The sequence below is a fragment of the Piliocolobus tephrosceles genome, chromosome Y, assembly GCF_002776525.5.
Source record: "Piliocolobus tephrosceles isolate RC106 chromosome Y, ASM277652v3, whole genome shotgun sequence".
Lineage (NCBI taxonomy): Eukaryota > Metazoa > Chordata > Mammalia > Primates > Cercopithecidae > Piliocolobus > Piliocolobus tephrosceles.
Genome location: NC_045456.1, coordinates 4,437,950 through 4,463,617, shown reverse-complemented (window position 1 = coordinate 4,463,617; position 25,668 = coordinate 4,437,950). Strand labels below are relative to the sequence as shown.

General features: G+C 43.8%; 1 protein-coding gene across 1 annotated transcript in view; it reads right to left on the bottom strand.

Moving 5' to 3' along the window:
• The window catches only part of ADGRG2 (adhesion G protein-coupled receptor G2), a 142,525-nt gene that overhangs the window by 56,251 nt on the left and 60,606 nt on the right, over positions 1-25,668 (bottom strand). Inside the window, exon 4 of the mRNA XM_026451895.1 lies at positions 1,001-1,036. Within this exon, the coding sequence (XP_026307680.1) occupies positions 1,001-1,036 (36 nt within the window). The remainder of the gene's footprint in view (positions 1-1,000; positions 1,037-25,668) is intronic.

Below are 25,668 nucleotides of genomic sequence, written 5' to 3'. Positions count from 1 at the left end.
GGTGGTGGCCAAATTACAACTCCAGTCATCTGGCTCCAGAGAATGTGTGAACATGAGCATGTTTTATCCTCCCCAAGCCCCAGTTTTCTCATCTATAACACGAATATTTCCTATGCTGCAAGATTGAGAGGAGAACGAGGAGATGTCCGAAGACTTCCAGATACATAGTAGTGCATGAGAAGTACAGCTATTGTGATTAATTGGATTTAAATAATGAATCAATAACAGTAGAAGCTCATTTGCACACAACTATAGAAAGAATGTGAATTGACTCACTCCCCATCATAAAAGATTGTTCTGGAATAGATGGTGTACCCAAAAGAGTACAGAAGTAGGAGTCAGAGAAGCCATGTGCTGCCTCTGTGTGACATGGAGCAAGGAGCTATGTGATCTTAGAGAAGTTCCTCAGCCACTCCAGGCTTCCTTATCTCATCAACTAAGGGACAGGGCTGGGTCTCTTTATCCCTAAGGTCCCATTCCAGCTAGCAGTCTCGAGTTCGGGTTCTGTTCCAGGCTCCTGCCAATCTGGGTTCTAATGTTTTTGCCTTCCCATTCTAGTGAGTGCTAAGCCCTTAGAATCCTAGTGAAAAATACCCTTTTGGTGGAGGTACTGAGGGTGTATATTTAAGTGAACATCTCATCTCCTCCCTTAAATGTAAAAACATCTGGCATGTTTATGTTCCTGATACTCTTCAAGAGACTTGTGAACTAGAATACTAAAAATAACTGATGAACTTAAGTAATCACTGTAATGAAAACTAGCAACTTAGTCCCCTGTGATTTGTTGCCTGGCTTTGTCCAGCAATATGGATGGATCAATATGGCTGTCCTCTGGTCTACGCTGGCTTTTGATTTTACAGGTGTAGGCTTAATGACCTAATTAAGCTTCTTGGAGGAAAACAATTTTGTTGTACCTGACTACGTGCCATGTTTCATAGAGAACTTATAGAATAATATTTTCCTGAAATTCCCCAGAGTTCTAAAAAAAAAAAAAACTTACCAGGTGGTGGTGACAAACTGGAATTATCAGTATCTTCTGTTGAGGAAAAGAGGTGATTCAGAATTAGTTTCATGAGGACTAAAATCAATACAATTATATTAAGGATTTTTTGTCAAATACGTAGGTTTTAGCTACTCATGTCACTAAAAAAAAGTATGTGAATGTTTATCAGCCTCACTACTGTAACAATTTTACTATCCCTGTGTACTCCATCCCATCATGTTATAAACCTCAAATGTGCACAATAAAATTTATTTTTAAAAATAAGATACAATTAGTTTAATTTATGCACACATTTGTAGGAGATTAACATCTTTAATGGAAGTGAATGTAAGCTGAATTACAAATAGCTACCAAAAGAGGGCAGTATGTTAATTTACTATTATTTTCAACAGCCTAATCAATCCTTTTTAATTCTCTACAGAGACCTATCCTTGGTGAGGCAATCTTTCCTATTTTGAACAGTTGGTGGTGCTTCATATATTTTGTCATATAATGGTTTAGCTCATTTCAAACTGAAAATGATGACTAAGAACGTCAGCTGTTGGATAATATTCATAAAAATGTATAAAAGTAAACGTGTATGTTTGCATAAATTAAACTTCCGTTAACTGTGCTGCTTTTGAGCACAGACGTTGTATCTATTAAGCCATTTCTTTCTTATGAGTTAAGCTAGATCAGACGTCTCTGGGTTTACAAACTACAAGAGCTGCTGAGTTATTTGGGGAAAGTGCTCAGATCCCTTAAAAGAAAAGTAATGCTATATTTCTGTCTATGAAAATAATACATACTTATTGGAGAAACTTTAGAAATTACAGATAAGCAAGAAGAAGAAAATAAAAACCATCTAAAATTTTGCCACACAGAGAAAAATGACATTAACATGTTGGTGTATATTACTCTTTCTATGTGTGTATATATATTTACATATATACAGATATATGCATATATGTTTATATGTGTATATATATTTACATATATACAGATACATGCATATGTTTATATGTGTATATATGTATGTATATGTATAAGGATTGTATCACACAAATGTATTTATAACTTGATTTTTCTTATGACAATATATCCTGAATGTCATTCTATATCATCAAACAGTTTTCCACAACACCATCTATGATGGCTGAATAGCACTTCAACTGTTGTAGGTACCATTCATCTATATAACACATTTCCTCTTAATGGGCATTTTGGTGTGTACGATTTTTCATGATTACAAACAATGCTGCAATAAATCCTTTGGGCTAAATTTTTACATACATATGTGGCTATTTCTTTCAGAAATTCCATAAAGGTTGTTTGCAAAATGCCCTAGAGAAAACTTTACACTACCCTTTGGGAGTGATACATCCCCAAACACTGACCCACATGGGGTGTTACCTTATACATTAAAAAAAATTAATTACAAAGGGATAATTATTTTCACAATGATATCTTGAGATATAATTAATAGGAAAGAATAAGTATGTTTGCAAACTAACAATGCACAGTGAAACATACCTGGTAGCCTCCAGGAGCCTATTTTCTTGAAATGATGGTAGGGTACTGATTGTTTTCTGGGATAATTAAAATCATAGTTCTGCTTGAAAGCAAGACTGAATAAGTGCCCAAGTTCCCCAATTACCCTGCAGCCAACAAGGCAAAAGTAGGCAAGTGGCTAGGTGCTTTGGTGCCCTAATTTAATTGGAGTTACTTCTTCCTTAGTCTCTGTTCTTCCATATCTCTCATGTTACTTTAATATTCCACTAATCAGAGTCTGTTGAGTTAGCTTTTAAAGGGTTAATTTTGTTTTTGAGACAGGGTCTCACTTTGTTGCCCAGGCTGGAGTGCAGTGGTGCAATTGTGGCTCACTGCAGCCTCGGACCTCCCAGGCTCAAGTGATCCTCCCACCTCAGCCTCTTGAGTAGCTGGGGACCATAGGTATGCACCACCACACCTGGCTAATTATTTTATTTTAGTTTTTGTAGAGACGGGGGTCTCACTATGTTGCCAGGGCTGGTCTTGAACTCCTGAGGCTCAAGCACCCACCTCGGCCTCCCAAAGTGCTGGGAATACAGGTGTGAGCCACCATGCCCAGCCTGAAAGGGTTAATTTAAAAAATATATTTTGGAGCACTTAAGGGGTCATCAGTCATTCACATCTTAGTATGAGTTCATTTGAATTGGGTGAATTCATCTGATCATCTAGCAAAGAGCTACCACACTGGGCAACGTGGGAAAGCCCTGGGTAAAATCAATATTCAATATGGACTACCCTCAGAATGACACCTGTCAGTGTGGGCAGGTAAAGTGACGAAGGGCAGGCACCTGGCAAAGGCAGGCAGCAGGATGAAGGCACCTGGGAAGAGTTAGGTACCAGAGAAGAGGGATGGAGAGGGATGGAGAGTGATGTCGAGGGACAACAGAGGCTAACATTGCTTCACTGACAATTTTGCCCAGTGGATGGCCATAGTTCCAACCTTCTCCACTGCCAAATCTGTTGACCAGAGCTGTGTACACACAGGGGGCTGATTTGCATTTCACCTCTTTCTTACTTATTAGAAAAAAATGGGCAACTCAAGGGTAAGAGAAGAGCCAGAGCAGAGAAGGAAGTTTTTCTGGAAACGCACAAAACTGGTCCACCATCCCTGAGTTTGATAGGCATGGGCTTATAATCAAGAGCTGAAACTTGATCAAAATGTAGACGAGGCTGGGCGCAGTGGCTCACACCTATAATCCCAGCACTTTAGGAGGCCGAGGCGGGAGGATTGCTCAAGCCAGGAGTTCGAGACCAGCCTGGCCAACATGGAGAAACCCCATCTCGACTAAAAACACAGAAATTAGCTAGGCATGGTGGTGCACATCTGTGATCCCAGCTACTTGGGAGGCTGAGACATGAGAATTGCTTGAACCCAGGAGGCAGAGGTTGCAGTGAGCTGAGATCACACCACTGCACTCCAGCCTGGGCGACAGAGCCAGACTCTGTTTCAAAAAATAAAAATAAGAAAAAAGTAGATGAGGGGTTGGACCATCTCTTTCATCAAGAAACGTACAGGGCTCTCAGTAACTCCCAACAGGAAAGACGGCACTCTACTTTGATGAAGGGAGGGAATCTAGTAAATTAAAGCTAGATATTTTTAAATGATTCTTCTCTGCTTTTTTCTTTTGGCATTTCTTTTTCCTTTAGGAACCCGGCTACTCAGTGACTAACATGTATTCACTTTTTCTGTCTCTCATTATGATGCTCCACCTCACTCCTGGTCCAACCTAGAGGTATCCCCCCAGGACTTACACTTCCCTGAGGATCAGCTTATGTTTCTCTTGGGCCCTTTCCTAACTCACTTCCCATTTGTTACAACTTAAAGAGGTGGTCGTCATATCCAGTGAGTCATATATTTGAGCTCCATGCCACTCTTAGGAGACAAAACATTTCCATTGTTAAAAAGATTCATAAACAAAGAAAGGAAAAACATTTAAAATTTTCAGATTTTCCTTTGGAACCTACAAAGAGCCAATTTTCAAGCATTATTCATTTATGGAAGTCTCAATTTAAGTCAATAAATAAAATTATGGTGCTGTGTCTATAAAATTTACTCAGTATGACTCCCTAGTGATTTTTTTTTTTTTAAACAAAGTCCATATATTCCAATTAGGATGAGCAGGAGTTTGGCTTAGAATGGAAGCCAAATGGAGCCAGACGAACTGGAAACTTAAGAAACTGGCCCCATCGATGGAGTCTCTTTCCCTGCATCCCCTCCCAGGCACTTTTTTTTTCAGTTATTGCCACTACCTTCCAAACTCTAATCCCACATGGCCAAGTGTGGTTTGAGCACTGCCATGTGAATGTCTTGCTGTCATTGCTTCTCCAACTTGGTATATCCAAGAACTCATCCCTCATCACCCCACATCATTTCCACATTTGATCAGTTCCTGAACTCAATAGTATTGCCAGTAACACCAGGCAAACATTTAAGTTGAAAACTTCAGTACCAGTTTGCTGTTGCTGCTGTACCATTAACTTAGTGACTTCAAACACAAAATTGTCATCTTACAGTTCTGCAGGTCAGACGTCCAGTAGGAGTCTCACCAGATTAAAATCAATGCTGCCAATGATGCTAGGCCACATTCTTTTCTGGAAACTCCAGGGGAGAATCCATTTCCTGCTTATTCAGGATAAGCAGAATTCAGATCCTTGTGGTTGTAGGACCAAGGTCCTCATTTTCTTGCTAGCAATAAATTGAGGGCCATCCTTCAATTCCCAGAGTCTAGAGAAGCCCTCCACATTTCTTGGCTCATGCCCCATTCCTCCATCTTCAAAGTCAGCCATGATGGGACAGGGACAGGTCTTTCTCAGGTGGCATCACTCTGACTCCTCTTCACTTTTAAGAGCTATTAGGCCCACCCAAGTAGTCCACGATAATCTCATGGTCTTTCATTTTAATCACACCTGCAAATTTCCTTTTGCTATGTAAGGTAACGTATTTACAGGTTCCAGGGATTTTAAGATGTGGACATCTTTGGGGAACCATTAGTCTTTCCACCATACTCAGAAACCCAGTTTCCTAAACTATGGAGAATGAGTTGCAAGGAATCACCCTTCAAGAGAGAAAATCCTACAGGGGTCAAGTGAAGAGCCCAGAAACAAAGAGTTACTTTTAACAGTAGAGTCGAGTCTACAAACCAAGATGCTAACTCTCTGGCCATTGCTCCTGACTCCTCCCCATCCCCAACTCCCACCTCCATATCCAGTCATTGCATCCCGGACAGTCTTCTCATTGTAGCACGGGGCTGTTGCAAGGCTTCTCAAAGAGAGAATGTACATGGCATAACAGGAATAGCAAAAACGGATCCACGCTTCCTGTGATCCAGGCTTACCACATGAAGGACTTCAAACACACTTTATTATTTAATCAGTCAACAACTTTGCAAATGTGATGAACACTGAGGATCCTGAGATGGATCAATTATCCTGGATTACCTGGGTGGGCCCAGTCTAGTCCATGAGTTCTTAAAAGTGGAAGAGGAAGGCAGAAGAGTGGGTCAGAGTTATGCCACGAGAAGGACTCCTCGACCCTGAAGAGGTAGGTGATATCATTAACATCATTCCTTGTTAGTGCTTGAGAAACTGAGGCTGGGTGAGGTTTAGAAACTTGTTCAAGGCCCCACAGATCATTGCTTATAGACCTGAGATTTGAACGAAGACAGTTTGACTTCTGAGCCTAACCTCTGAGGCTCTACTCTATCCCAGTTCCAATGATAAACTCTGTAGACCATAAACGAATACAGAAATGTGGGGTATTATTATTATTATTATTATTATTTTGAGACAGAGTCTCGCTCTGTCACCCAGGCCAGAGTGCAGTGGCTTGATCTCGGCTCACTGCAAGCTCCTCCTCCTGGGTTCAAGCGATTCTCCTGCCTCAGTCTCCTGAGTAGCTGGGATTACAGGCACCTGCCACCACACCTGGCTAATTTTTATATTTTTAGTAGAGATGGGATTTCACCGTGTTGGCCAGGCTGGTCTCGAACTCCTGACCTTAAGTGATCTGCCTGCCTTGGCCTCTCAAAGTGCTGCGATTACAGGTGTGAGCCACCGTGCCTGGCCATAGGGTATTATTATTAATCTTCCTTAATCTCGCTCTCGTCTGTCCCTTCTCCCCATGCTCACTGCCCTCTTCCATACCCAGACCATCATTGCCTCATACCCGGATGAAAAATTAGAACCCTAGAACCTTCTAATTGGAAGGAATCCTAACATTCTTTGCATCCCATTTCTTCCCCCATACAGTAATCCATCCACCAGTTGTACACCCACAGTCTCAATTCAGCCTCCAAACAAGTTTTATCTTGTCTACATAGTGGGAATTATGCTGGAGTTTTTTGTTATTATTATCCTTTTGGTGACAGGGTCTTGCTCTGTTGCCCAGGCTGGAGTGCAGTGGCACAATCATAGCTCACTGCACCCTACCAGTCATGGGCTCAAGGGATCCTCCCACATCAGCCTCCTGAGTAGCTGGGACTATAGGCACATACCACTACACCTGGCTATTTAAAAAAAATTTTTTCAGAAATGGGGGGATCAAACTCCTGGGCTCAAGTGATCCTCCTGCCTTAGCCTCCTGAGTAGCTGGGACTACAGAGGTGTGGCACCATGCCCAGCTCCAAGTTACTGAAAATTTGAATTACTCACCAACATTTAAAAATCAGGAGATTTCAAATAAAATTCCAATTTTTCACCTTGCTTTACAAAATTGTAAGTTTTGGGAGATGACCCCTTTATGTCGGCTCCCTGGCCCTCTAAAGCATGCCCTGGTTACAAAAGCTGATGGAGCTGGCTCTCTCCTCTTTATATCTTCAAGTATTCATTGACTACACCCGTCATTCACTTGGCATTTGGACAGATGTCATCTAACTTTTCCACTGTGTGCCTTGTTTACCCAACTAGATGCTAAGCTGCTTGATGCTTTATTTATTACCTTCCAGGAATCTAGTCCAGTGTCTTGTTTGTGGTTGATGTCCTAAAATATTTTTGCAATGACTAATGAAATCCTTAAGAAATCTCCATCAGTAAGAGATCAGTCGGGAACCCATGACAGGTAGTTCAAGAGCAGGAATATAACACAGGGAAATGGTGCAAAGATGAAGAACTGGAGCAATCCAAAGGTGAGTAACAGCAGGAAGATGCTGGAAGAGCAAAGGAGGGAGGTAATATTACCAGATACCGATGAACAGAGCCATGGGGCAGGAGTTCAGGCCAAGGGATGTTGGGGGGGGTCTGTCCAGTGAGACTGGAATCACGGAAGAGGCACCGTCCCCATTAGAGATGCCAGCCAAACCGAGAGAGGGGGAGAAATACCCTGACTTCCCCTTTCCTCTTGCACTCCAATCTCCTGTCACTGCTACCCACTGGCCGAACCTAGCTGGAAGCCAGTTGGCAAGGGGACATGAAAGATATTGCAAGGGGTCAGGTCCCTGTGATACAGAGTAAGGGAAGGTTGGGGATTGGATCTGAAAGTAACAAGGCAAAATGACTAATGCAGAGTCAACAGAGGAAAGACTCAAGAATACTTCTAGGATGACTATGACTCAGATTCCAAAGTCTGGAGGAGTAGTTATAGCTGAGGATCACAGCAGATAGATGCCTTAAACAGGTCTTACAAATGTATGCTAAAATGTCCACCCAAATACATATCAAAAACAACATTAAAAAGTCAGCCATTGTGAGCCCCCATTGCCTACAGCGGTGACCTGAATAACATATCCGTTACTGACTTTTCCTCTTTTCTTAACGCCTTCCCCCTTCTCTCTTTTCCTAATGCCTGCTCCTTCACTCCTGATTCCTGGGATAACCTCCCAAATAAACTACCTGCACCACAGTTATGCAAGGTCATGTCTGGGTGTTTCTGAAGTGTTCATTTTTCTCCCTGCTGTTTGACACTGTGGTGGAGATTAAGACTTCAAATGTGAGATGGTTGTCGTACAGCTATGATTGTGGTAATACTGTGAGTATTTACTTCTACCACATTCTTCCCCAAGTTGGATGGGAAAGACAAAGGCTTAATCTTTTGGGAGTGGATCTAAAAAGATTACGACTAGCTCTCCTTGCATGAATATTTTCAACCCGACTGAAACTTGTAATCTGGTGGCAGTCCTCTGGATTGAATTACTGTTCCATAGAGAGATAATTAAAAACAAGCCACCACGCCTAGGCACTCTTATATGGGAATCCCAAACAGAACAATATTTTTGTTGTTATTACACTGGCTCTTCAGGGCTTGGGATAACAGACACTCTTCCAGGAACTACATTTTCAGAGTTTACTACATAACCCCCAAAACTGAATGAAAACATTTCTAATTGGGCATATCCAAAACATGTTTACTTGCGCTAGGACACTGCTCAATAAGTACTCTTACATAATGCATTTATTAAACGATTAATAATGACATCATTAAAGAAAACTTCATCTTAGCTGATGGAACTTCCCAAAGAGCAAGCAATCAGCAGTTCTAGGTGGACTTTGGCCAGAACGGGAAGAAGGTGAAATGTGTTCTTGAACCCCCAGCCCCCAATTCTTGCTTTTCTCCTGCCTTCACACAGTATCACCCACCCATCCCCATGGCTCTTGATCCCTCCAGAACTCATCCTGCTTCTCTCGGGGCTTTATGAACTGTCCCTTCCCCAAGGGTCCATGAGATGCATTTTGGAGCATCCATAAATGCCCCAGAATAAAATGCAAATGTGTGTTCGTATGCATTTTTTCCTGAGAAGAACAGAGTCCCAAAAGGGAGTCTATTTTTAATCAACAAGCACTTATACACCGTTACTATATGACCGGGCACTGCATAAATATTAGCTCATTTAGCCCTCATAACAACCCTATAAGGTACGTTATCCCCATTTTACAGACAGGGAAATGGAGGAAAAGAGCAGTCAAGTAACTTGCCCAAGATTACATGTAAAAGGGCAGAACTAGGATGTGAGGCAGGCTCTCCAGCTTCACTACACCGGGCCGCTTCTCATCTTGGGCTGTGGGCTGAAAAGAAGGAAGGGCCACTGACCTACTGGGTGTCCATCGTGCTCCACCAGGAGGGATGTGCACTTTAGAAAGAATGAGAGCCTTGAAATTAACTTTCTGACCAGTAGAGGATACTGGGGGATAATTCCCCCTTCCCAGTGCCTCTGAAACTAGACACATGGCTAGCAATCTAGGCTGCTGGTCCTGGCCTGTGCTGATATGCTGATAATGGAGCGTCTTGGCTGTGCTTTTCTTTTAGAATGCTAGCCATGATTTCCATTCACTTCCAAAGTGATTGGTATAACTTCCCAAGGCTGGTAGCTTCTAGAGCTCTTTCAGTGTTTTGACATGTAAATGCTGCTTAGCGCTTCAAGAGTGGGGAAAGCGGAAGGCAGACTCGCCTTTATTGGACACTGATGACACTGGCCTTATACCTGTGCTCCTCACTCCATGAAATCTCCCCAACATTCCCATGAAACAGACAGCTCTCTACCCCAACCTTATCTTCTCCTGCCCTCCCCTCACTCAGCCACCCTGGCCTCCCTGCCGTTTCCCCAACACACCAAGCATATTCCCACCTCAGGGCCTTTGCCTTTGCTGTTCCACCTGCCTGGAACACTTTTCCCCAACAGGGTCCGTTGGTTTGCTACAGAGTCTTCTACACATTTTACTCAAATGTCACCTTCTCCGAGAGGTTGTTCCAGACCAGTCTATTTCAAACTGCAACACTTTCTGCCTCTGTCTGATCCTTTTCATCTCTTTATGCGTAGGCTCATTGCCATCTAGCGAGTTAATATGTTTATGTATGTGTGGACACCCACAGTCCTGGGAGTGGCTGTCTCCTTAATATTTTCTTCCCTGGACCCCTGACTTGCCTTATCCTAGTCCTGGCCCTGTGTCATATATAAGCCTTTTTTTTTTCCACCAAGAACCAACTTTCCACCCCATTGGGGATGATAGCACCCCCACAGAGAATGCATGCCCTAGGCAAGCTTCTCCAACCCTCAGTCCACAGGCCACATGTGGCCCAACACAAATTCATAAACTTTCTTAAAACATTATGAGAATTTTTTTGTGATTTTTTTTTTTTTAGCTCATCAGCTGTCGTGTTAGTGTATTTTATGTGTGGCCCAAGACAATTCTTCTTCTAATGTGGCCCGGGGAAGCCAAAAGATTGGACACCCCTGCTGTAGGGTTATCTCTGCTTTCTCCAGAAGAGATACAGTGTGAAGAAAGAAACCCTCTCCTACCTGACCCCACTAGTGTCTCGAGTGATTCTGCTGCTAGCCAGCTGACACGTTCCTTCTCACCAAAGCATCTGTCATGTATGGGTTAGCAAGAGTCCCTTGTGGGAGTCTTAAGTGCAGAAGCGCCTGGAAAGGTGGCAGGGGTGCGTGCACTAGTGGTTTGGGTGTGGCGAGCAATTTTCCAATTTCCCTTAGTTCACACCACTCTTTACCAGTTCACCATTGAGCAGTGATCACTTGGCATCTTAGTTTCGGTTCTCTGGGTCGCAGGACCTAAGATCAAGACTGGAGTGCAGGAGGCAGGGAGAAAGAGACAGGGAAAGATGGAAGCCAAGTTTGGGGTGTTTGTTGTGGATAGTGGGAGCTCAAGTCCAAAGGGACCTCTGAGAAGCATAGAGAATGCCTTCTAGAATTGTCTCCAGGAATGGCTGGAGGCTGGGGCATTTATCCAAGGCTCCCTCCCCAACAGTTGACATTTGCTTCTCGGCCATTACTTCCCCTGCACTCCTGGGCTCTTCCTGTGACAGCTGAGCAGGCTGCCAGGGCTCAGGGGAAACCCCAGAGGCAGACAGGAGAAGTCTGCGAGCACAGAACTGTCCACCTTTTCTGTGGCTGGTCTCATAGTTGGCTCAAAAGGATGTGACAGGGGCACGAAAAGCAACGGCTACACTTGGGTTCCTTTGATTGACTTCCTGTACACACTTAGATGGACACAATGGCAGAGCTCACTGATTCTCAACCCTGGCTGCACGTTCATATCACCCCCAGGGAAATTACTGATATAGTCAGTCATGGTAGCTAGCACCTCAAATCTCAGCTACTCAGGAGGCTTAGGTAGGAGGATCACTTGAGGCCAGGAGTTTGAGACCAGCCTGGGCAACGCAGTAAGAACCCATCTCTAAAAAAAATTTTTTTTTAAATTAAATGACTGATGTACAGATCCCACCCCTGATCATTTCAACCTTGGCATCTGCATTTTTGACAGTTCCTCTAACAATTCTGATGTGAAAAAAGGATGGATGGAGAAGCATTGATTCAGCCATGGCTGACATGTCGGAGTTGGAATGGACAGTGCTTGGATCTCACAGTCTCAGAGAACTGGGGAAGAGTAAAGCTGAAGAGGGTACCATCTGGTTACAAATGACAACTCCAGGGCCCCAGGTGAGTGCTTTGTGTAAGAGGAGACTGCTGTGTGGTGATAGGATTAAAACTCATGTCCCCCGACTCCTGGTTCCACGTCGCACATGGTGCCCATGACACTCTTTAAACCTCAGAAACCACTTCCCTATGGGTTCCAAGTCTAAAGCCTTAAACTAGAAGCTGAAAACCCCTGGTGGCAGGTTGCATTTTCCATGAATGGCCACAGCACTATTTTTCATCTCACAAGTTCTTCCAGAACTTTGCCACTCTTCTGTCAAGAGGTGGAACCTATATCCCCTTCTCTTGACCCTGGATGGGCTTTGAGTAAGAGAACATGGTGCAAGTAACACTATGGGCTTCAGAGGATAGGTGACAAAAGGCAACAGAGCTTCTGCCTGCTCGCTCTCACTCTCTCTCTTTCTCCCTCTCTCTTATCCTTAGAACCCAGGCCATGTAGAGAGGCCACATGGGAACTGAGGTTCCTAGTCGTTAGCTTCCTCTGAGCTCCCAGCCAACAGCCAGCAATAACTTGCCAGACATGTGCACGGGCCATCTTGGAAGCAGAGGATCCAGCCCTCAGCCAAGATGCCCCAGTTGACTCCACGTGGACCAGGAATGAGCCCTCCTGCTGAGCTCTGCCCAAGTTATAGATCTGTGAGCAAACTAAATGACAGCTGTATTAAGCTACCAAGCCTGGGGTGGTTTGTAACACAGAAATAGATAACTGGAATAGCACCCATGTCTTTCTTTCCAAACTTAGTTAACTGAGTCTGAGCTAAAGAGAATTCACAGTATGTATCTTATACTGAATACCTACTATATTTGGGACATGATCGCTAATAATCCTCACAATAGCCCTACAATAGGAAACAATCATCCTCATTTCACAGATAGAGAGTTTAATGGTAAGCCTGAACTCAAACTCAGATTTGTTTGACTTCAGAGCCCATACTTCTTTCGCTAAGCTATACCATCTCCATTCACTCTATGCTGGCCACCTGAGAGGCTGTCTGTGAGTGTATCTCCTTATTAACCCATCATTCCTTCTACTTCCGTGATAATCAGCAAGGCTGAATGATAGCTCTCAGTTCTATGGGGTCTTTCCAGGAGAAGGGCCAAAAAGGAGTGGCTGATCACAAGGTCATCAGCACAAAAAGATGGTGGCCAAGCTAGAGTCCTGCATGGCACATGAGCCAGATGATCAAGTAATGAAAGCTATGCTAAGAAATGTGGGCTTTATCTTGTGGAGAAGGAGAAGCAGTAAAGGCTTTTTAAGGTACATTTCAGAACAATTATTATTTTTATATTTATTATATATTATTTATATATAAATCACAAATATATGTTACATATATACGTATGTTTTTATGTCTATATATATACACATATATGTTTTTATGAATATATATACATATGTATATACAACACATAAAATTTACCATCTTAACTTTTTTTGAGATGGAGTCTCACTCTGTTGCCCTGACTGGAGTGCAGTGGCACGATCTCGGCTCACTGCAACCTTCACCTCCCAGGTTCAAACAATTCTCAGCCTCCCTAGTAGCTGGGATTACAGGCACCCACCACCACGCTTGGCTAAGTTTTGTATTTTTAGTAGAGACAGGGTTTCACCATACTGGCCAGGCTAGTTTCGAACTCCTGACCTTAGGTGATCCGCCTGCCTCGGCCTCCCAAAGTGCTGGGATTACAGGCATGAGCCACTGTGCCCGGCCTCATCTTAACCATTTTTAAGTGTACAGTTTGGTTGCATTAAGTATGTCCACATTTTTATGCAACCATCTCCACTTTCTCTCTTTAGAACTTCTGCATCTTCCCAAGCCAAAACCCCATACCTGTTAAACAATAACTCCCCATTCTCTCCTCCCCCTTGCCCCTGTTCCTGATACAGAACAATATTTTTTATATAACTATGAAATAAATGAGGGAAATCTGAAGAGGGAAGGCCAGAGAGTAAGCTACAGGGGTAGATTGGGAAAGACATGATGAGGACTTGAACCCATGCTTGGGAAGCTGGCATGAAAAGAGAGGTTCAACAGATCCTTCTAAGGTAAGAGTGAGAGGATTTGGTGGGGGAGGGTCACTGGGATGTGGGAGTGAGGAATAAACAGGAATCGGCCTGCCAGCAATTAATCTATCGAACTCCCACAGTCCACATGACCCTGTCCTGCACCCCTGAAGAAAGGAAGTGTGGCAGGTAGGTTAAGAGCCTAGACTCCAAAGACCAGGATAGCCTAGGTTCAAATCCTGGCTCTGCCATTTGCTAACTATGTAACTTTGACCACTTACTTAACCCATCTGCACTTCAGTTTCCCAGGTGAAAAACAGGCATGAAGATATAATTATAATAGGACATCCTTCATAGGTACTACTGTTAAAGTGTTGAGAAGAATATACAGTAAATACTGCTCACGTCAGTAGTTAATACAATGACTGTATTAGTCCGTTTTCATGCTCCGATAAAGACATACCCAAGACTGGGTAATTTATAAAGGAAAGAGGTTTAATTGACTCACATTTCCACATGGCTGGGGAGGCCTCACAATCATGGTGGAAGAGGAAGGAAGAGCAAAGGGACGCCTTACATGGCAGCGGGCAAAAGAGAGAGCCAAGTGAAACGGGGAAATCCCTTATAAAAACATCAGATCTCATGAAACTTATTTGCTACCACAAGAACAGTATGGGGGAAACTGCTCCCGTGATTCAATTATCTCCCACCAGGTCCCTCCCACAACATGTAGGAACTATGGGAGCTGCAATTCAAGATGACATTTGGGTGGGAATACAGCCAAACCATATCAAGGATGCATTCTCTATTCTTCATTTTCCCAGTGACTTATCTAAAAATGATTTCTCCCTTCTATGTGCAAGACTTCCACTCCAGTTTCTTTTCTCCTTATATTATTTGCTTCCAGTTTCTAAAATGTCCTTGGAATCACTTTGAGAACATGGGAGGAGAGAGGCAGAGGGCTTCAGGAGATCTGATGACCATAACTTACGTTTTATAAGTTCTTGTACAAAGTCAAGAACAGGTGAAATTTCCAGGAAGAATGTAGAAGACACAGTTAATCATGATGTTACTGGGTTGCCCTTAAGTGGGATGCATGGTCTCCCAAGGGGGTCATAGGCTGGCTTCTAAAAAGTAACTGATTTTTTTTGTGATTATAATCATAATGTGGTTTTATGTGGGAAGAATTCTAAGCCACAGAAAAATATAAGGAAAAACTTTAAAAGTACTCCTAATCTTACCACTCAAAGATAACGTTAGCTGGCTGTAAGGATCTTCAGAATTCTCTAGGCCAGTTGCAGAACTGAAACAACGAAATAGAACCTTGGGAGATGTTAGCTTCATGTTTTATTTAGAAGTATTAACAGATAAAAAATTGAGCTCATTAGCATGCTAGTATGTGTAGTGGCTCCATAATGCATCACCTTCGCTAGACCAACTACATTTCCCAAAATTCCCTTTCCTGCATGTTTCTAATTAATGCAGGGCAGAAGAGAGTTTCCTGTGGGAGATCTGGGCAGATGTGGGCAGCAGCCATTTTGTAGCTCAGATAGGTTGGCAATGATCAGTTGCCTTATCTTATTAGGACCAGGGAGCTGCCGGGCCTGTAACTGCTCCACCTTCTCCTGGGTTTTCCTTCAGCTTCTTTGGCTCCAGGGCCATGTGTGTACTTTATGATGAAGGGCCTAGCTTCTGCAGGACATCCATGCTGCCAAGGTCAAAAGCAACAAGAAGTGACGTGGGTCTCAGTCTGTTCTCGTGGGCTACAATGCATGCTTCTGGTTTCCAGGTTGTTCTCGCTCTCCCTTATCTTACATTTATCTTTCCTTCCCAACTGCCTGTCCCATAGATGTCGAGTCCCAGCATCAGATGTGAAGATGAGAGCTTTATAGAGACTGCTTAACCAGCTCCCACAGTTGTATTAGGACAAATCCCTGTAGCAAATCCCTTTGTGTGTGTGTGTGTGTGTGTGTGTGCGCGCGCGCGTGCGCGCGTGCACGCACCTTAGTGGTTCTCCTTCTGTGATTGAATCCTGACTTTTACACAGTTTGAGATAGAAACCTTCTGAAGCAATTAAATGGTCTATAACTGTGCTGTCCAACATGATAGCCATTAGCTACATGTGGCTATTTAAATTTAAATTAATTAAAGTTAAACATAATTAGAATTTAGTACCCCAGTCAAGTTTCAAGTGCTCAATACTGTGGTCACATGTGGCTGATGGCCACCGTTTTGGGCAGCACAGATAATAGAGCACTTCCATTATTGTAAAAAAAAGTTCCATTAGCACTGGTCTATAGTGATAATTACTAGTATTTACTGAGTTCTCACCATGTGTCAGATGCATTACAGGCATTTATTTTACATGCATTAACTCAGGGGTCCTCAACCTGCAGGCCAGGGATTGATACTAGTCCATGGCCTGTTAGGAACCGGGCCACATAGCAGAAGGTGAGTGACAGGCGAGCATTACCACCTGAGCTCTGCTTCCTGGCAGATCAGCATCAGATTCTCATAGCAGTGTGAACCCTATTGTGCACTGCACATGTGAGAGATCTAGGTTGTGCACTCCTTATAAGAATCTAATGTCTGATGATCTGAGGTAAAACAGTTTCATCCTGAAACCATCCCTCCTTCTCCTGTGCCAACCCCCAGTTGGTGGAAAAATTGTCTTCCACCAAACCAGTCCTTGGTGCCAAAAAGGTTGGGGACTGCTGCATTAGCTCATTTAATCTGCCTATACCTATGGAACAGGAAGTGCTACTTTACATGTAAGGAAACTGAAACACAATGATTAAATGTCTTGTTAACATTTGACCGCAGAGTCTATGGTCTTAACCTATGCCACACTGTGAAGGTCTAGGTGGCCTAGCTTGGCACAAAGGGAGTGGGTGGCTCTGGTGGCGCCTCCTGCCCTCAAATGACTCTCTGAGGTTTGGACATTAGGCATCTCAGTAGCAACCATAATGAATTCTTCTAGTTTTCTTAGATTATATGAACTTGGGTTCTTACATGATTGCAGCAAAGAAGGGATGCCTACCCCACCCCATTCCACCTTGCAATGGCAGAATGAGATGCACCAACAATTCTGGCAAGAAGGGTCCCAGTCAGATGTATGAGTTAAGGCAATACAAGCTGCTACAACAAACATGCCCTGAAATCTCAGGAGCTTTAAAAAATGGAAGTTTATTTTCCAGGTGTAGTTTAATCAGCAGCCTAGAGTGAAGGGGTGGGAGGCCAGGGAAGAGGAATGTCATTCAGGGACCCACATTGACAGAGGTACTGCTATCTTCAGTATGAAGATTCCAAGTTTGCTCTGCAGAGTACCATCTGGCAGGCAAACAGGGAAAGAGAGAAAGTGATAGGAATCAAGTGGGAGATTTTTTTTTTTTTTGAGACAGAGTCTCACTCTGTCACCCAGGCTGGAGTGCAGTGGCACGATCTCGGTTCACTGCAACCTCCACCTCCCAGGTTCAAGCGATTCTCCTGCCTCAGTCTCCTGAGTAGCCAGGATTACGGGGTTGTACCACCATACCTGGCTAATTTTTGTATTTTTGGTAGAGACAGGGTTTCACCATGTTGGCCAGGCCATGTTGGTCTCGAACCCCTGACCTCAGGTGATCCACTCTCCTTGGCCTCCCAAAGTGCTGAGATTACAGGTGTGAGCCACAGCGCCTGGCGAGGTGGGAGATTTTTAATGGCCAGGCCTGGAGGTGGCACACATCACTTATACCCACGTCCATTGGCCAGCACTCAGTTACACCGCCACTTCTAACTACACGAGAGGTTGGGAAATGTAGCCTAGTTGTGTGCTGAGGAAGAAAAAGTAAAAGCTTTGGTGCCAGCCAGTGTCTGCCACGTCAGATTTAATTTGCACACTGTAAAGTAATTAACACCCATTAAACTAAGGGTAGGACAAGATTAATGCTAAAATCACTCTCCCCAGCCACCATTTTCTCTCTTGTTCTTTGTCATGATATTGACAAGGTCAAAAGTCAGGCAGTCAGTATGAACCCGAGGAGGAGAAGTCCTTGCCACTTTGAGGCTGAATATAAACAACCCCTTCTTTGTGACTCACCCTATCAGCTTTGCTCCTAGCGAATGTTCATATCGTGGTTCTTCCGGGACCCTTGAGAGTGGGCCTCCCATGTGAGGAACTAGTTCTGTAAACAATTAGGTGCTAGTAAAAAACCATTAAGAAGGTTGGAATTAGGCATAGTCCTGCTGCATAGAAATTCTACTTAGTTGGAAAAATTGTATGTTTAAGTTGCCTCTGTTTTGAAGCCATGTTAACCCTTAACCTTCAGAAAATCCTTAGCCAGCCTTTATACATTGGTAGCTCCTGTTCTAATAATGTCTTCTCCTCATATTTTCTTTGGCTTGTCATGAGCTTTGAAAGTCTGATCTGAGATCCCTCACTTTTTTTTTTTTTTTTTGAGACGGAGTCTCACTCTGTCGCCCCGGCTGGAGTGCAGTGGCTGGATCTCAGCTCATTGCAAACTCCGCCTCCCAGGTTCATGCCATTCTCCTGTCTCAGCCTCCCGAGTAGCTGGGGCTACAGGCGCCCGCCACCTCACCCGGCTAGTTTTTTGTATTTTTTAGTAGAGACGGGGTTTCACCATGTTAGCCAGGATAGTCTCGATCTCCTGACCTCGTGATCCGCCCGTCTCGGCCTCCCAAAGTGCTGGGATTACAGGCTTGAGCCACCGCGCCCGGCAGTCCCTCACTTTTAATAATCTGTAACTCTGACTTGGTAATCTCCTACATATGAATAAAATGCCTGTGTTCATTTATTTCTAATGAATAAATGAACATGCCTGCTGAGTCAAGCCTTAAATGTGATTAAGGGACTGGGCTCTCCAGGGAGACTGACTTGGGTTCAGATCCTGGCTCTGCCTTGAGTAAGTTTCTAACATTTCTCTGCTTGTATTTCCTTATCTGTAAAATGGGAGTGATTACTTTGAATGAAATTATATTACATTTATCAAGCATTTTATCATAGTTTCCACAATAAGGTGTAATTATTATTAATTCAGACTATATGATTCTGTGTCCTTGGATAAAGTTTACCATTATATAATAAACTACTTTTTTCACTTAATGCAAGCAATGTGCTATCAGTAATTTGTAGAGGGCATTTTAAAAAATCATGGAGATGGTTTCTTCCAGGATTTGCATGCATGAGATATCCATTCTGACTACAAAACATTCTTATCTATTCACTAACACTAGGTTAGCGAGAATGTCTGTTAGAACACTGTGTTCATCTAATTCAAGTTGCCATAGTTTAGGATCATCATAGGAAGGCACCTCCTAGAAAGACCATGGGGTTCCATCCCTTCGTATTACACATCAGGAAACTGAAGTTCATAGAAATCCACTTCAGAGGTAAAGGAGACTTGAAGATGACCTGTGCAATACTGTTCATTTTGCAAACGTAGTCATTTAGATCGTACTTTCATCATTTCAAAAATTGCTTATTTATCCACAATAGGCTGCACACACAAAAAATTAGAGTGTGAGGCTGAGGCTGGGTGCGATGACTCATGCCTGTAATCCTGGCGCTTTGGGAGGCTGAGGCAGGTGGATCACTTGAGCCCAGGAGTTTGAGACCAGCCTGGGCAACATGAAGAGACTTCATCGCTACTAAAAATGTTAAAATGAGCTGGGTGTGGTGGTACATGCCTATAGTCCAAGCTACTTGGGAGGCTGAGGTGGGAGGTGCACTTGAGCCCAGCTGTTAGAGACTGCAGTGAGCTACGATTGCACCACTGCATTCCAGCCTGGGCGACAGAGCGAGACCTTGTCTCTAAAAAATAAAAATAGAGTATAAGGTATGCACCGTTTGGGATTATATTAATACTGGTTTTCTACTGCTGATCGCAAACACTGGATACTGTCATGTATGTTTTTACTCGACACCAAAAATGAGAACAATCTTACTTAAGTAAATTGTGTAAAAGCATCTTTTAGGGCTTGGAGTTTACTAGAAGAAAAGAATTACAAAATAGGTCATGGGTGGGGAAAATACCAGATACCAAAATAGTCCAACCCCTTCAGTCTACAAGTGAGGAAACACAAGCTCAGAGATGTGAAGTCATTTGCCAGAGTTTATTCTTTTAATCCCATTTTTGAAGGCCTACTGTGTGCCAGGCACGGGGGTTATAGCAGGGAATAAAGCAAAGTCCCTGGCCTCAAAGACAGCTTATATTCTACTCATATTATGCAGCTCACTTCAAAGTTTTAAAACTCTACTTTGAAAATATCCTGTAACTGAAAACTTCACACTAATTCAAACCCATCTCCTTCTGCCTGTGTACACCAAAACCCAGCATTTGTTAGACTTCACTGTGAATCCAAATCTGTGTAATATTAAATCACATTTCAAGTTAGGAGCAAGGCAAAAAGGTCTACATAATTGAAAGACAACAGAGCTATGCATTCAATTCCTGTTGATCCAATTAATCAGATAATTATAAGCAATTCTAATTTATACACTACAGCAAAATTACTGCCATTTTATATCTTTATCTCTTCTTTAAATTAAAAAACTCTATGCTGTACTAAATACTATAGAGTAACTTTTACCTTACACTCTGTTCATTTCTAAAAGAAAAGTAACAAAAGGGTATAGGTCACGCCTAACACAGATGTTAAAGACTAACACAACTGCCACAAACATCATTGCAAAAGTATCTCTAACTTACCTTGATTTTTTTTTATAGCCCTGTGATCTTATAAATGTGAGGCCTCTTGGCAAGATCAATGTGTTTCTTGTTATTTCTTGAACTAAGGATGTACCCACTATTAAGGTGCATTTAAGGTGCATTTCAACAGCGTGTTCTCTTGGAATATCAACTTAATCCCTAATAGGTTAAATCAGCAGAACTGTTGCTTTATGCCTTAGATCACTCTTTATCTTTTTTTTTTTTTGAGACGGAGTCTCAGTCTGTCACCCAGGCTGGAGTGCAGTGGCGCCATCCTGGCTCACTACAAGCTCTGCCTCCCGGGTTCATGCCATTCTCCTGCCTCAGCCTCCCAAGTAGCTGGGACTATAGGCGCCCACCACCATGCCCAGCTAATTCTTTTGTATTTTTAGGAGAGACGGGGTTTCACCATGTTAGCCAGGATGGTCTCGATCTCCTGACCTCGTGATCCGCCCACCTCGGCCTCCCAAAGTGCTGGGATTACAGGCGTGAGCCACCACACCCAGGCTGATCACTTTTATCTTTATACAGTGCTTTGGGGATATAAATTCATCCCAGGATGAACAAATCATGCAAAGTTGTGTAAAAACCATTTTCAAGTCAGGCACAGTGGTGTGCATCTGTAATCCCAGCTACTCGGGAGGTCAAGATGGGAGGATGGCTTGAGCCCAGGAGTTCGAGGTTGTAGTGAGCCATGATTGTTGTGCCTGTGAATAGGCACTGCATTCCAGCCTGGGCAACACAGTGAGACCCAGGCTCTAAAACAACAACAGCAACAACAAGAAAACCATTTTTAATGCTTCAGGACTAAATATTGGGGAAGTGGTTAAGAACACGAGTTCTAGAATCTCACCACCTCCACTTTCCAGCTGTGTGAATTTGGAAATTACCCAAACTGTCCAAGCCAAAAATAAGCACTTTCTGGATCTTGGTACTGTTTCTTTCTGGATAACCTAGAGAGTCACTCCATTGCTTTGAGCTTCAGTTTTCTCTTCAGCAAAGTGAGGATAACACAAACTTTTCTGCTAACCTCAAGGGGACACAGTGAGATGATGTATGCCAAGGTGCTTTGTCAACCGCAAAGACCTACAGGAATGTCCAGTTGTCTTGCTGCTGCTGTTGTTCATCTTTAGTACTAGTACTATGTACGAAGTAGTACTAAAGAATCTGTCTTTAGTACCAGTACTATGTAGTAGTACTAAGGAATCTGTCTTTAGTGCCAATACTATGTAGTAGTACTAAAGAATCTGTTTTAATATACATGGTACTGGTACTAAAGACACTATGAAGAAGGCCAGGCACGGTGGCTCATGCCTGTAATCCCAGCACTTTGGGAGGCTGAGGTAGGTGGACCACCTGAGGTCAAGAGTTCGAGACCAGTCTGGCCAACATGGCAAAACCCCGTCTCTACTAAAAATTAAAAATTAGCCAGGCATGGTGGCACAAGCCTGTAATCCCAGCTACTTGGGAGGCTGAGGTGGGAGAATTGCTAGAAGCTAGGAGGCGGAGGTTGCAGTGAGCCGAGACCATGCCACTGCACTCCAACCTGGGCAACAGAGCGAGACTCTGTCTCAGAAAAATAAATAAGTAAGTAAGTAAGATACTATGAAGAGACACTGGGATTCTTCAATGAAGAGCAAGGCAAGGACAGCAATAACAACTTGGGGATTTGCCAGTCAGCAAGAGCCACATCTGGAGCTTTTATCCATTTTGAAATCAAGAGATTACTGACTTCGTTATAACTTTAAAAGCCGTTGAAATTGCCTCACGTAATAAATGTAGTTCGAAAAAATATGACTTGTAAATTGTTTCCAATTTCACATTAGGAACTTTGAATAGGAGAACAGCCTTAAAATGGGATTGCAGAGGTGAGTGGTTCTCGGTTCTGCTAGAATCGCTTGGGGTACTTTGAAGAACCCCAATATCCAGGCTGTACCCCCACACCAATAATGTCAGAATCTCTGGGGGTAGGAAGCAGGTATTCTTTTCTTTTTTCTTTTTTTTTTTTTTGAGATGGAGTCTTGCTCTGTCGCCCAGGCTGGAGTGCAGTGGCACAATCTCAGCTCACTGCAACCTCTGCTCCCAGGTTCAAGCAATTCTCCTGCCTCAGGTTCCTGAATAGCTAGGATTACAGGTGCCCACCATCACGCCCAGCACATTTTTATATTTTTAGTAGAGATGGGGTTTTACCATATTGGTCAGGCTGGTCTCAAACTCCTGACCTCAAATGATCCACCCGCATCAGCCTCCCAAAGTGCTGGGTTTACAGGCGTGAGCCACCACACCCGGCCGAGGCAGGTGTTCTTAAATTCCCCCAGGTGATTTCCAATGTGCAGCCAAATGTGAGAACCTGGCATAAATAATCAGCAGCTCAGATATCACCCAAGGATTTCCAGAATGACATCATGTTCGAGGATCCCTGGTATTCCACGACAATGAATGAAGAATCTGGAGATGGTTCCTACTGGCTGATTGAACTCACAGAATGTCAGACTGTGAAGGAATCTTAATGGGGAATCAGTTGAGCCTCTTCCTTATATGGAGGAGGGGAAACACATTCTTTAAGGGTAATCCTAGCCAAGGTACAGCCACCTCACTGAAGTCTATGCAGAAGTTTGGAGTAGTTTACGCTATATCAGAACTCAGTGGGTTTGGATGAGCCTAGTATTGCTGATGTAAGCTGAGGGGGGAGCCCACTTTTTGGAATATCTCTAGGCTTTAAACTAGGATCACAAATCGAAACCAATTAGACAACCACAGTTTACTGAGTACTTACCATGTGCTAGACAATATGGAGGCTACACAGAGAGAAAAGATGTCACCATTACCCTCAAGGACCTGAATGATGTCTCTACATAGCTGAAAAGATAAAACCTGGAGGAAGATCAGAGTTCAGGATATGATGATGATCTCCCACAATTCCTAGTGGAGTGCCCTGACACATCACTCTGTGTTCGATATATATTCATTTTAGAGCAAGTGTAAAATTTATAGATATAATTTAGATGTAGAAACAATAGCACCAAAAACACACCAAAAATTCCTGAGCTGCCTTTGATATCTAGGGTGGCTCCCTTTTGTTTCAGAGCTCCACTCCAGAAATATAGGAAAGAGATCCTTAAGTCTGACGATTTAAAGGTAGACATTTAAAGAGACAAAGGTAGCTTTGTCTCGTTTGCTCTAAAATGGTCTCTAGTTAACCCAATGGCTTGTGAATAAATGCACAATCTTTGTCCGCCCTCCTCTTCCTTCTGGTAGTCAAGATGGCGCCTGGGCTGAGAATGGTGTGCTAGTGCCTTTCTGGCAGTAGGGAGAAGGGGCCTGGGTCTGTGAGCTCACCCAGTGCTGAGCCCTGAGTTCTCAATGGCCTCTCCAGAGAGCTGCCTCATCCTGTAGGACTCCTGGGTATCCAACTGGTGTCCACTGCTGAAGGCTGTGTCCAGTGGGCCCATGGTCTAGTCTTCAGAATCCCATCCAGGCCTGGGGGTCCTTCTCCTGCTGATACAGCTCCCTTGAGTTCTCACCACTGAGTGTCTGTCTCATCTTCCATCTGACCCCTGGCCTAGGCTGTCCACACCATCGTCTTTGCAGCTCTATCGCCACCCCTGGATCTCATCACAGCTACCCACTAGGAACATGAAGGTATTTTAGAGTCCCTACTCTGCCACATGAGAGCTGAGAGAGACTTGGAGGGGACATCATCTCCAAGGGGAAACGGTTTTGCCATTTCATCTCTGCAACTGCCCTGTGTGAGGAGTCTAAGTCAAGTTCTAAGTGGAGAGTGGGACACAATGCCCTCTGCTTTCAGTTTCCCCTGCCACCTATCTATGATAGACTCTCCATCACTCCCCATCACCACTTCCACCTGCTAGGGAAAGAGTCAGGCTCCAACAGACATGGCCTCATGCCTGGGTGCGGGGAGTAAGATTTGGCAGGGGTCAGAGGGGGTTGTGAGATTGGCTGAGCATCAGATCAGTGCCATGGTAAGCATTTATAACCTCACTTGTACAGACAGGGGGATTGAGAGAGAATGAGGAGACCAGGACAGGGTCTGGTATTAGAGGACAAAATGAAACAGGACAGGTCTCCTGCCTCTCAGGAGCATGCAGCCCACCTCCTGCAGCTCTACCGACCTCCTCACAAGGAAGACCAAGGGCTCAGAAGGACATAGCACAAGAGGATAGGAGGAAATCAGACAGCCAGGCCTCGGAGAGGGGAATTATAGAGGGACTCATCACTGGAAATGCCTATAGCACAGAAAGATCTAGACCCAGCCCAGAGAGAAAGTTGGGGATTGTAGCTCATGAGATCACTAAACTGGCTCAAATGTGTAATTGTTTCCAAATGAGGAAGACAACTCTGCAAGAATGAAATTATAACCATCTTCCACTATTATGTCATCTGCCCCTCTGGAAAATAGAATAGCTGTACCTAAAAGAAGACCTCCTTCAAAGACTTAAAAAAAAAAGGCATTGGTACCGCCCAGGAGAGCTAGAGGCTGAGGGTGAGTCTAGTTACCTGCCAAAACTCATTCCGGTTTCTGGTAGACCAAGAATGAGCCCCTCAAATGTGACCCAATCACACAACTGAAAGTGTTAAGGTCCACGGGCTCTCTCTGTTGGCTAGTGGCCTAACAAGAGAGTGTCATCCCACCTCTCCCTGCCATCAAGAGCTACTGAGTCACCTCTCAGGCTTCCAGGGTGAAGCTACTGTGTTTACGGTCCAGATCTCCCAGAGCCCCGGGCGGGGAAAGCTGCCGCTCTCTAACAGCTCACCCCAGGCTCCCTCTCCACGCCCCGAGCCCTGCACCTCAGTGACATGCTCATTCAGTCCTCAGACACTTCCTGAGGGTGCCCTGGGCAACCTGGTATCATGTGAGTAGTACAGGCTACAGAATCTGATGGGGAATCTTCCGAGCTATATGACCTCTAGGCAAACGCCTTCATTTGTTTGACAGTTTCTTCATCTGTAAAACAAGATGAAAACTACCCACCGGAAAGAGGTTTTGTAAGGATTAAATGAGATAATGTGCGTAAAGCA